At 49.9% G+C, this 12,587-nt stretch overlaps 1 protein-coding gene across 1 annotated transcript in view; it reads right to left on the bottom strand.

Annotated features, from left to right (window-relative positions):
• ANAPC1 (anaphase promoting complex subunit 1) overlaps positions 1 to 12,587 on the bottom strand; it is a 771,271-nt gene that overhangs the window by 413,866 nt on the left and 344,818 nt on the right. The window contains exon 18 of the mRNA XM_085611802.1: positions 6,963 to 7,228. Coding sequence (XP_085467928.1) covers positions 6,963 to 7,228 — 266 coding nt within the window. The remainder of the gene's footprint in view (positions 1 to 6,962; positions 7,229 to 12,587) is intronic.

Raw genomic sequence — 12,587 nt, 5'->3', positions numbered from 1 at the left:
CACTTCTGATTGAAAATCAAACACGCTCGCGAGTGGTGCACGTGCACCACTGCGAGCCTGCTTTCAATTATTGCGCCTGTGTCTGGGCATGATAATTGAAACCACATGGCCTATTGGTGTCTATTAAGCGCACCAAGCGCGTAATAGACACCAATAGGTCATGGGCGGAGCAATGCGATCGCCTTTGGCCAATTGCGTGCAGTCTTTTATAAAAAAAGATGCACGTAAAGGCCAATGGGGTAGCACAAAAGGAAAAGCACACGCACGAGCCTGTGCAATTCCTAGGTCAGTACTAAAACCCTGTTTTTCAACTACTAAAGGTCTTGCGCTGAGCGAGCAGGACCTAAAATACTACCACTACCGAGAGGGTGGTACGGATCCTCCACGGAGGACAGAACGTGTTTGCCTGTGCCTGGTGTGTACGTACACGTACACACACACGTACACACACGTACACACACACACACACACACACACACACACACACACACACACACACACACACACACACACACACACACACACACACACACACACACACACACACACACACACACACACACACACACACACACACACACACACACACACACACACACACACACACACACACACACACACACACACACACACACACACACACACACACACACACACACACACACACACACACACACACACACACACACACACACACACACACACACACACACACACACACACACACACACACACAGGAGAGAAAAGCCTAATCTGTGAAGGTCAGAGAGAGGAATAAAAATGGTTCTCTAACTATGACTTTACCAGACAGACAATTGTCTCTAAATGCTATCCGCAGTAGGAAACGCAGAAAGCACAGATGGGAATGTAAGAGGATGTGAAAGGAATTGCTACTTACCAGTAAGCATCTGTTCTTGGCATGTAGAGCTGCAGAATGACATACTTGTGCATAGATCGCCATCTGGTGTTGGGCTCGGATGTTTGCAGTTTGTTGTTGTCTTGGAATAAGTCTTTGTAGTCACAAGATAGGTGACTCCTCCCTTGGACGATACTGCGCATGGGCATCGACTCCATCCTCAGATTGTTTTTCGCCATGAAGCGAAATGATGGAGTTTGTAAGAAACAGAAATGATGTCCATCTGTAATGTATCTAAGTAAGACAACACTGGAACAGATAGAGGTACCGGGGAGGCGGGTGGGCATATGTCATTCTGCAGCTCTACATGCCAAGAACAGATGCATACTGGGCGGTATGGTTGGGGGAGTTGTGGTAAGTTCCAGGCAGTAACCATGCTGGATAATTTGTCTTACCCACCTGTCTGTAGTGATGGAGTTCCAGAAAGGTAGGAACTGTGATAGTCTTCCTCCGACCGGAGTGGAATGGCCAGGAGGGAGCGGTGGGAAATCATTGTTTGGTAGGAGGAGAGGTTTGGTTGTTACCTCGACCTCTTCCCTTGTTATTATTTCCCCTGTATCCCCCCCAAAATATCCCTTGTTGGGGGATGTTTGTGTGGAACTTTTGTAGGAGGAGAAAGTAATGTCTGTGCTAATGTTTTTGGATCTGCCCCTATAAAAGGAGCGACGAAAGAAACCTCGTGGTGTCTGAGATTGTAATGCTCCCATAGATTTTGCAGTCTGTGTCTTTTTTCATTTTTTCTAGAGCTGTGTCCACAGCTGGGCCAAAGAGGTGTTCTTAATCAAACGGCTGATTTAAGATAGTTGTTTGCACTTCCTGTTTAAAACCAGAAATGCGCAACCATGCTGTCTGCAAAGTAAGACATTGGTGTTAATAGATCTAGATGCGGTGTCTGCTGCATCGAGGGCACATTTGATGGATGCATTTATAATTAACTTGCCCTCTTGGACCAAATTGTTAGCCTTAGCTTAGTATTGGTCAGGTAAATGTTGAATAAAATCTTCAAGCTCATCGTAGTGAGCTCTGTCATATATGGCAAGCAATGCTTGTGTATTAGCTATTCCCCAGTGATTGGCTGCTTGGGAGGCAACTCGTTTACCTGATGCATCCAGTAGTTTAGACTCTTTGTCGGGGGTGGAGCATCACGAGAGCTTTGGGAATTAACAGGTTTTCTTGCATTGGAGACTACTAAAGAATCTAAAGGGAGTTGCCCTTTAATGTAGATAGGGTCGTTAGGGGACAGCTTATACTTTTTATCAATTCGATAATTGAGAATCCTGGTCCTGACAGGGTCTTTAAATATGTCTGGTGCAAGTTTAATGGCACCTTTAAGCATGGGCAATGTATGTATTGTTTTTTGTGACTGAGCAAATGTGTCCAGTAGGAAGTCCTCATCCATGGGGTCTGAATGTAGTATCCATGGTATTGCGCTACCCTATTAATGAGCTGACTAAACCTTATATTTTCATCCGGGGGGGATGGCTTAGATGGGTATGCATCTGGGTCAGGAAGGTCTGGAGGATCTGTGGGATCGTCGTAATCATCCCATGTATCCTGTGGTGGAGTAGTGCTATCATCAGATGGGTCATCTAAGGGATCCTTATCATGTCCACCCCATCCCCTAAATCATCCTCATCCTGTGGTGGTAAGGGGGAGTATGAGGAGAGTCTAGGAGAGTGCATAGGAGAGTTTATAGGAGACAAAGGTTTGGTAGGTAGAATAGGAGAAGAGGGTCTTAGGGGTGACGTTGCAAAGTCTCTCTTCTTTGCAGGTACCTCAGGAGAGTGTAAGGTATCAGATTTCCTCTTCTTTGATGTGAGACTGACAATATGGCCTGTTTTAGGGTACACATGTAATGTCTTTTGTTTCGGATCGACAGGATCTGTCCGAAACAGTTCTTTCTGCTTGTTGTCTCCTTTCAGTGCCGATTTTTTCGGTTCCGAACGTGATTCCAATTTGGTCTCTGGAGCCGTAGGAGGGGCCTTGTGCTCTTTTGGCTTAGAAGTCGGTGTCGAGTCAGAAATCTTCTTCGGATCCGAAGGTTTTCAGTGTTTGTTCGGTTCCGAGGCCTTATGGTCTTTCGGTGCCGAAGGGTTCAATACTGAGGCCTTTTTGGACGTAACGGGAATAGGGTGTATCCCTGATTTCGGTACCGAAGGTGTTTTATGGGTACTGATATGCGGCTTGCTCGGTCCCGAGCTGCCAGAAAGCTTTTCCTTTGTCTTCAGACCCGGGTCCGGAGGTGGGGCTTCTGAAGTTTACCCTCGGTCTCGACTAAGGCCTTCAGGCTAAAGTTTTGACAGGAGCCTTCTGTTTTTCGGGTGGGGCAGGGGCATTTGTACTCACTTGTTGACCTGGAGTGATGTGGTCATCGGAGTCATCAGCTCCGGAGACAATGTTGAACTCCTTTGAAACCTCTGCCTCTGGAACGTCGGGCCTTCATCGAAAATGTTGTCTGGCACCTGTGCAGCCTGTTGAGCCATAACGTGTCGTCGAGCCCAGCGATCACAGATAGTCTTTTTAGATCGAAAAGAGGCGCAGGCTTGGCAATCCTCTTCCTCGTGTTCGGGCGAGAGGCAAAGGTTGCAGACCTTGTGGTGGTCGTTGTGTGGAAATTTAGCTCCACACTGGGGGCATTTTTTGAATGGAGTCCTTTCCATTAGCCTTAGGCCCGAATGGCGCCGATAGGCCCAGCAGCCCACGTCGATGACCGGAATTGAGGATTTGGGAGTTAGAGCGTCGAAGGGCACACAAACGAAACAATACCGTTGAGTGGTGATGGGTTGTGCGTTGAAAAGGTTTGGAAACACGGTACAGAACCGGAGCGCAGCAAGTCACATCCGAACCCGATGGCGGAAAAAAACAATCTGAGGATGAAGTCGATGCCCATGCGCAGTATCGTCCAAGGGAGGAGTCACCTATCTCGTGACTAAAAAGACTTCTTCCAAGACAACAACAAACTGCAAACATCCAAGCCCAACACCAGATGGCGATCTATGCACAAGTATGTATTCTGCAGCTCATATGCCCCGAACATAGGTTATCAAGTTACAGGAGTCCAGTCAAATGTACACCACATGGGGCTGGAGAATTTACATTGGCTGGCCTTCTAGAACTTATAATCGCTGAAGAATCTCTTTAAAAATCCTAGATCCAGAATTGAACAAATGTCTCTATCAGTCTTCAGTATTAGGAAGTACATAGTGCAGAATGACTTGCCATTTGCTGTTTCTGGCACAGGATCTACAACAAGCTTGCAAAGTAGAGTTTAAACTTCTTTCAATGTAGGAAAGATGTGGGGAGGAGTGAAGACATGGACTCTTAGTAAGTAGAAGGGTGCATCCAAACCCATATCCACAAGACCCAGGTCGGAGATACATTTCCTCCATTCTTTCAAGGAGGTCTACACCCACCCCCTCCAGTGAGAAATCGTGACTCACACAGAGATCTCTATTGAAGTAGTCTGAGACTGTGTGTGCAGCTGGCTGTAAAAGTGTCAGGGTAAAAACAATTGTCACTGAGGCTGAGAATTACATTCTGCTTGTAAAAATTAGAGCCTATAAAAGTCCTTCCCTTTCTATTATGTTGGTTAAACACTTGTTTTTTACCCACCTTGTTACCAGGCATGCATTCACCGTGAAAGGAAGACAAATAATACAAGCTCAGGCATCTCCAGAAGAGCCAGTTGATCTCAGACAAACATAGTGGCTGACAACAACATCTGTCAGTAGGAATTTGCAGCCATACTAACAGTGTGGCAAGAAGCCCTTAAAATATATAGAAAATTCAATTCTAACATTTAGCATTTGCCAAAATGGTCCCAGCATTATGTGCATTAAGTGATGTATCGCCAATAGGGACATTACCCATAATTGGCTTTTGTGGGGCTGCCTGAGGTAGATGTGCACACCTTTTCGTCCTTGTGACAGAATCTCTGCAAAATTTCATAGCTGTAATGACATCTTTTAAGCAAGCCCTAGAAATCTAGCTTCAGGGCGACTCCATTTACAGAATTCTAGAGAGTGATAAGCTTTTTCGCAAAACAGGCACTCGCTATTAAAGGATGCAGTCAGCAATAGTCTCCTGACATCCCCAAAGAACGCAGTGGCTCTCATCTAGGCATGGCAACGAATGATGATGCTGGTATCCATTCAGAGACCCACTGCACTGGTAGTTTTCCTGCATTGAAGCCATGCTTAACAAATTTATGCAAATTCTCAGAAATGTGTTCTGGAAGACTAACTTCAGCAAAGGAGGCCATCTCTCGTAGGAATGAGCGTAGGGAGAGACTGTTAGCATTGGTTTTCTCTGAGGGCCAATTGCCTTCCTCGCCACTGCATCCCTATTTGGACTCCCTATCAGGAGGTACAGTTGCAAAGGTATTAGCTGCCTCTGGTGCACAGGAGGCTAGAATTACTTGGCTCTCAGGTGAGGTATGTCTGGAGAGAACGACTTGGTCAGGTTTAAGGTTTCCAGAAGCTGCACATGCAACTGCTGAGGCAGAAAAGAGCTCATCACGAAGCTCCTTCAGAGCAGAAAACAAGGCATCATTGAAAAGCAATTCAGAAGACTGAAATTTTGAGAGGATCCTAGTAAAAATATTCAACGGAGACTCCTCACTAAGCAAGTGACGCTGCAGCATCTCAGCCACTTCGCCTATTATCGCCGTGGCATGACAGTGGTCTGCCAAAAAAAAAGAGGTAAACTTCTTCTTGAGGAGGTGACTAACCTGCTGGTAGTTTGAAGGCCCATGAAATTAGAGACATTAGCATTCAGAAGAGGCAGGTGGTTATCATCCTTGCAGTCATCATCCGGATCAAAAACTGGTAAGTACAGGAATTGAGGGTGTCTTTTCAAACCCAAAAAGGTCAAGGAACCTGGTGCCTTCTATTTTAATAATTGTTGTCATATGTGGCGTCTCAGACTGATCCAAATACTCAGGGGAGCGCTTCCCTCTCTTTGGTAATATTATGTTCGTCATGGGAGTCAGAACTGTCAGGACTGGCACAAAGACCTCAACCACCAGCTTTTTTTTTTAAATTATAGAATAGGTGCTAACAAAAAGGGGAGCCGAAGCAGGCCAATGAAGAGTACTAGTGGGAGTTCGCACCACTGCCGAGTTTCCTAAGGTAGATGGCATTGCAGGACAGATGGCAAAAAACAGAACAGGATGGTATTCAGAAAAGCCTCCATCTGGTTGTTGTAGACACCAGGTGAGGGAAAACTGCTTGCTGCACAGACTGAAAACATATACCAGCCCTGAGGAGCGACTTATTCCTGGAACCCCAATGCTTTTTTTCCTTGTGCTTTAATTAAGAAAACTGATTGTGTTCCTTGTGATGCCTTGGTACTTTTTCGAGAGGGAGAGACTGGTAGTCAGAGCCTGAAACATCATGGGGGTCCTTAACCTCATTTTCACCTTTGCCAGTGCAGCTTTGCCTCATGCTTTCCATATGGCCTTGGGATGCATGAAGTGACCATGTTGCAGTCTACACTCTCATGTAATGATCTGAGCCACTGTATATCGACCTAGAGTGGGTTTGTAATGGACATCTGTTAGCAAGAAAAGTCACAAGGCTTAAAGCTTGAAGACTTTGGGAATGTCACAAAATTGCTGAAATGTGATGAGGAAATCTCAAAAGGAACTGGTGGAAAACCTGAGAGGCTCTGGGTTTAATGTCTGAAACTTCAGTGGTGGCGCCTACAGTATTCTCATGAGTCACTTCTGGTAATATGCCCATCTCTAACACTCTCAGTTCTACCTGATGTCTGAGAATGGGTACTACTGAAATATTTCCTGACCAAGACTGATGCTTGGAAAGATGTTTAATACAAGGTATGTGTGGGAGAGAATATTCATTAGACACACGCATTTCACTATCTCAGCATATAAGGTACAATCCAATAAAAGATCAAAACGACTGAAGATGTAACACGTGACATGGGGCCACTGTATAACTATGGGTCAATATAGTTTTAAAAAAAAGCTAAAGTATTCATGGTAGAATATTGCTTTTTGTGGTGAGGTTTAGAGAGTTGACCATACCTTGCCACCTGAGCCAGCAACATGACAAAAGAGCGCATGCTCTCTCTCATTAGACAATTCAGCTTCAGTTCTTCATAGGTGAGATGCAGCACATAGAAGATGGCAGGAATGTGGCTGAAAAGAAGAGCAGAGGAGTCCAAACTAAGGGTGTATGGAGCATTCTCCCTTGCCAACAAGCTTTCCAAGGGATCCAGCTGCAGAGTTCTGGCCAGAACATGAGACTCCACATTTTGATGGTACTCTGAATTCAGCAGAAAGGCCCAATCCTGAACAGAGAAGAGAGATAGCATGGAACAAAAATGAAAGACACTTTGGGAAGAGTAAACAACTAAGACATACGATCTTGACAAAAGCCTCCGCCACGGATTTGGATTAGCACTATGAGGCCTCAATGCAAAGGATTAGCCAGGTGCACACCATCCTCATAGTCTTCCTCCGCCTCACTTAGATCTCATCATGTACAGCATTCTAATAGCCCTTTATTAAACAAGGCAGGTATTTCATACACTGACTGCATTCAGCACATTTTGATGATACACATTCAGAGAGACCTGCATTTCCTAGCCCCGGAAGCCAGGATTAAACTGTCCTGTCTAACAAAGCAGTATTACTAACTCACCAACTAGCCTGCTCAACATCGGAACGGGTGAAATAAGGAAGGACTCACAGTTCAGCTGTTCAACTCCTTAAAGTATAAGACCATACTTTCACGGGGTGTCATCATCAGAAGAATCATCGTCTTGGAACTATGGCCCACATATATCAACCAACTTTGCATTCGCAAACGGGCCGATTCACAGAATCAGGCTGTTTGCGAAAGCAAAAAAGGCTTTTTACATGTATCAAAGTACAAGTTACTTACCTTCGGTAACGATGTATCTGGTAGAGACAATTCTAGTCGCAGATTCCTTAACGTAGACTTATACCCAGGCGTGAGATTGGATCCAGAAAACTTTCTTGCCCAACATCTCTGCGCGCTGGGGGGGGCGGTACCACGCGACTCCGCCCCAACATCCTCCACGGGTGTGACGTCAGCGAGGTCACATAAGCCCCACCCCGGCGCACTAACGTCAGTTTGCTTCGGAGAACTATTCCGCGCCATAACGCAGAGCCATCACAACAAAAGTGAGGAGAGCATGGGGACAGTGTGTGAAAAAACAGAGAAACAAAATAGAGAGAAACAAAAGGTGAGAAACAGCACCAGGTGGCACTAAGGCACCAGAAGGCGACAACAGGAGGCCAGAGCAGGAAAGGAGCAGAGCATCACTCTGAGGAACAACCGTGCAAGCCAAGGCGAAAGTACCAGGATAGCCAGAAAAGCGTAAGCACCACTCGGTGGAACCACCGTGCAAGCCAAGGCAAGAGCCCTCCTGGAGGCACATGCATATGAAAGCACCATGACAGAAAGAGAGAGAGAGCCTGCAACCACAACCACAATGAGAAGGGCCACAAGCCCGGAACAGAGGAGCAACAGCAATTCATCCCCAGACCACACCGCCAAGGATGGCTATACATCCTGAAAGGAGCAGGAAGTCAAAGGACAGGGAATACAGCGGCAGACTACAGTGCCAAGGAGGCCCACAACCTCTGAAAAGAGTAGGAAGTCAAAGGACAGGAAAAAGGAACTCCCAACGAAGAAGACCGGTGGGAATCAGAGACTCTGACAACAGAGGAAAAGAGCAAAAGGAGGCCCACACGCTGGAGAGAAACCAGCTGTAGGGAGGCCTGACCGGAAGAAAACGAAGAGGACACCCACAAAAGACAAGTCACCCAGAGGGAGGCGACCGCAGAAACCCAAGCAGAGGGTCCTCGCAGAACGGGGAGGAAGGGCGGGTCATGAAGGAATCTGCGGCTAGAATCGTCTCTATCAGATACATCGTTACCAAAGGTAAGTAACTTGTACATCTGATATAGACTACTAGCCGCAGATTCCTTAATGTAGAATAGATATCCTAGCCATACCCAAAAGGGAGGATGGGCCTGCGAGAGAGCCTCCCCACAAGGAGAGACACAGGGCCCCAGCAGGGGACATGCCACAGGGACAAGAAGGGAAAGGCCAGGAAATCCTAAGCCAAATCAAGGGAGAACCGCCCAACACCCGCAGGGGCAGACAGCACCCTAAAAGCCTCAAGGAACACAAGGACCACCTCAACCCCTAGGGTGAAGAGATAGAACCGGAGGCAGGGCCCACCAGAAGAAACACATACACAGTGACAGAAAGAGCTGTACACACCCCGGCCGCAAGCAGCGGACAAGGCAGGGACGGGTGCACCGCCAAAGCGCAGACAGAAGAAAAAGAGCACAAGAGAATGCATCAAAGGCAACAACGGTGTAGCAGAACAAGAGGCTAGCACTGGTATTCACAGCCAGCAGCAGACAACACCATGGAACGGTGCACCCAGGACCAGCTAGGCACCAGCCAAATGCAGAGACCAGGAAGGGCCAAGAAGGGTCAGGACCCGCCCCAAGGGAGGGGCCGGCACACACTTATCCACGAAGGAAGTGGAACAAGGTGTATAGAAAGAGAGATAGAGAGGGGGGGGGGGGGCGGACCAAGCCGTCCACCAGAACACAAAAACCAGGAAAACCAGTCCCCCCCCCCTTGAACACCAGACAGAGGACCAAGGCAGACAGAAAGGCAAAACCGCTACAACGCAAAGCCACAGACAGCGGGCCGGACTAGGCTCGTGATACAGCGATTCAGGAGAAGGACGGACCGGGGCGCCATGCAAGCCATTCCAAAACCATTAGCAAGAACATCGCACCTGAGACATACCGTGACGCCACGGAGAGCAGAAGCCCGAAGGACGACCACATATCACCAGCACAGGATAGAGCTATATAATAGCTACCAGTACCCCACATAGGGCAAGTTACGTCCCAGAACATGGGAAACCTCTTAGGAAAAAAATTCCGCAACAGAGGAAAAACAGAAAAAGCTGCAGAGAAAAACGCAGATGGCTTGCCAAGCAGCCAATAAAGAATACACAGAAGTCCTAATCTCAGGGCCTATACGGCTTACAAACAGCCAAAACCACAAGTCAAACCAGGGCCGGACCAGTAGCTAACAGCACCAAAGTCTGAACAAAAGGACCTGAAGGCACATCAACCACACAAAACAGACAACCGGGGCTACTCGCAACAAGGCCCCAGGAAAACAACGGAGGAACACCCCCCGAAACACAGACCAACTCACAGGTCACTGAGGAGGAGGAGGAGGAGGAGGAGGAGGACGATGACGAGGACGAAGCCCCGCAAGAAACCTCTGAATGGCAGAATCCGCAGGGGAATGGAACAAAAGAGTACCATCAAAGGGAAGGTCCACCAGCCGTTTCCTAACGTTCTCCGGGAACACACTATCCCGTAGCCAGGCATGCCGACGAAGGGCCACTGAAGAAGCAATGGTACAACCAAGCACCTCCGAAATGTCCAGAGCCGAGCGAAGAATAAACGCCGCCAGCTCCCGGCCATCCAACACATGGTGCCTCAGATCAACACAGGCACCCTCCTGAGAAGCATCAGACATAAGGGACTCAGCCGAATCCCACAAGCAAGAAGTGGCCCTGGGCCAATACACAAAGAGTGTTAAGGGCCCGCAAAGCTGCACTGGTGGAGGCGAAGATATTGCGCCCCCAGGAATCCACCCAGCAGGCCTCCCGTGACGGGGGAGACAACACCGATGGCAGGGAGGGAAAGGCAGTCTGTAAAAGAGGGCCCCTGGTGGAGGGGGGGGAGGGAAAGACAGACAGGATCACGCGGCTCAGGACGGTGGCGGTGCAGAAGTTGCTGGGGCACCGGGTCCCCTGTGGCGGGCCGCCCCCAAGCCTCAAAAAGAGAAGTGTGGAGCGAAGCCTCGAAGGGAAGAAGGAGCTCCCAACCACCAGAACCCTGATGGAGGACCTCCAGAAGATTATCCGTCGGGAAACGGGCAGCTGGATCGCCCATGCGCAGCCCTGGAAACAGCCCGAGCGAAGGCAGCACTCCCCTCCGTAGGGCCCCGCGGCGGGGAAAGCAGTTCCTCCGTGGGCGACGGCTGCAAGCTAAGGCGGCCGTCCCCCAGCCCAACCGGTGGAAGGAAAGGCCAAGCCCGAAACGGGGGAGGGTGGGCCGATGAATGGGGAACCTGAGGCACCTCCGGCTAAGACTGCGGGCGCGGCGACGGCGAAGAGCCATCCTTAGAGGAAGCCGGGGAAAAAGCCACGACACGACGACCTGTCTCCGGAGGAGATTAAACCAACAATCGCCGAACCTCTGGAGAAGAGGTGGCGTCCGAAGACGAATCAACGAGCCGACGTCGCCCCGGCGCCGTAGAGACCGCCACCGGCGTCAGGTCAATGACCGGTGCCGAAAGGGAGGCCGGAACGACCTCCGCCACAACGCGCGGCGCAGCAGACCGACTCGACCTCCGACGAGGTAGCCGTCTGTGTGGAGGGACGAGAGGGGCCAGGGTACACGCCCTGACCCATAGCCGGCCCCTGCGGTGCCGCCAGGGCCAGCAGCCACCGGCGCCTGAGCAGAATCACCGTGGCCTCGGACAAGGCAATCACCTGCCCAGAGGACTGAGGGGGACTCGAGGACACGCCCAGATCCCCGGCAACCTCCCGTGACACCACAGGGACCCCCGTGGGGGTTTGCGGCGAAGCAGAGCCACCGTGGACCGAAGGAGGGAACCCCAAAGGGCCGCACCCCAACGGCACCACATCCTCCGAACCTGGATCCGAACCTGTCGGCGCCGGAGCCGCCGGCGATGTCGCAGGAGCCCCTGCACGCGGCAAGGGAGCCACAGACGTCCCAGGAAGAGAAGAAAAAGAAGGAAGAGCCAACGAGGCATGCAAGGCCGCCGCATAAGCCTCCGTCTGGGCCCTGGTCGTACCACCCGCAGAGAACCCATGCCCCCAACAGGCCAGGGACCGGGCCTCAGGGACAAACTGCGACACTTACCAACAGGTGAGCGACACCGTTGCGGCCTGGGAGAGGGACGATGTCAGAGACGGAAGCAGCGGGTCTTGAAGCCTTCCGCGGGGGACTGGAGTGGCGACGACGCCAATCGGGACATGTGCGTCTAAAGGAGCTTCATCCGGCGCTCCCTCCGGGACTTCGGCTTAATTTGCTGACACGCCTTGCAGTCCGTGGAGTCGTGGTGCTCCCCTCAAACACCACATGCAGATGGGGTGAGGATCCGTCGCCAACATCTGGCGCGCGCAAGACGAGCACGTCTTAAAGCCCGAAGGCATTCGCACACTATTCAAGAAAATAGCCTAAAAGTGGAAAAAGAAGGCCTGAAACAGGCCAGGGACAAGATCCGGATCCGCGTGGCACGTGGAAAAGAAGAAAACTGACGTCGGCGCGCCGGGGTGAGGCTTATGTGAACTCGCTGACTTCACGCCCGCGGAGGACATCGGGGCGGAGTCGTGTGGTACCGCACCCCGGCGCGCAGAGATGCTAGGCAAGAATGTTTTCCGGATCCAGTCTCACGCCTGAGAATAATTCTACGTTAAGGAATCTGCGGCTAGTAGTCTCTATCAGATCCATATTTTGTGATTCGGTAACCTGTTACTGAATCGCGAAATGGGTTTGGGATTCGGTATTTGGAAGGTGCGTGTTTACGGCGTTCCTTCCAAATAG

This window comes from Triturus cristatus, chromosome 6, assembly GCF_964204655.1.
Source record: "Triturus cristatus chromosome 6, aTriCri1.1, whole genome shotgun sequence".
Lineage (NCBI taxonomy): Eukaryota > Metazoa > Chordata > Amphibia > Caudata > Salamandridae > Triturus > Triturus cristatus.
Note: the sequence above shows the minus strand (reverse complement) of the source record. Positions and strands in the feature narration are given on the sequence as shown.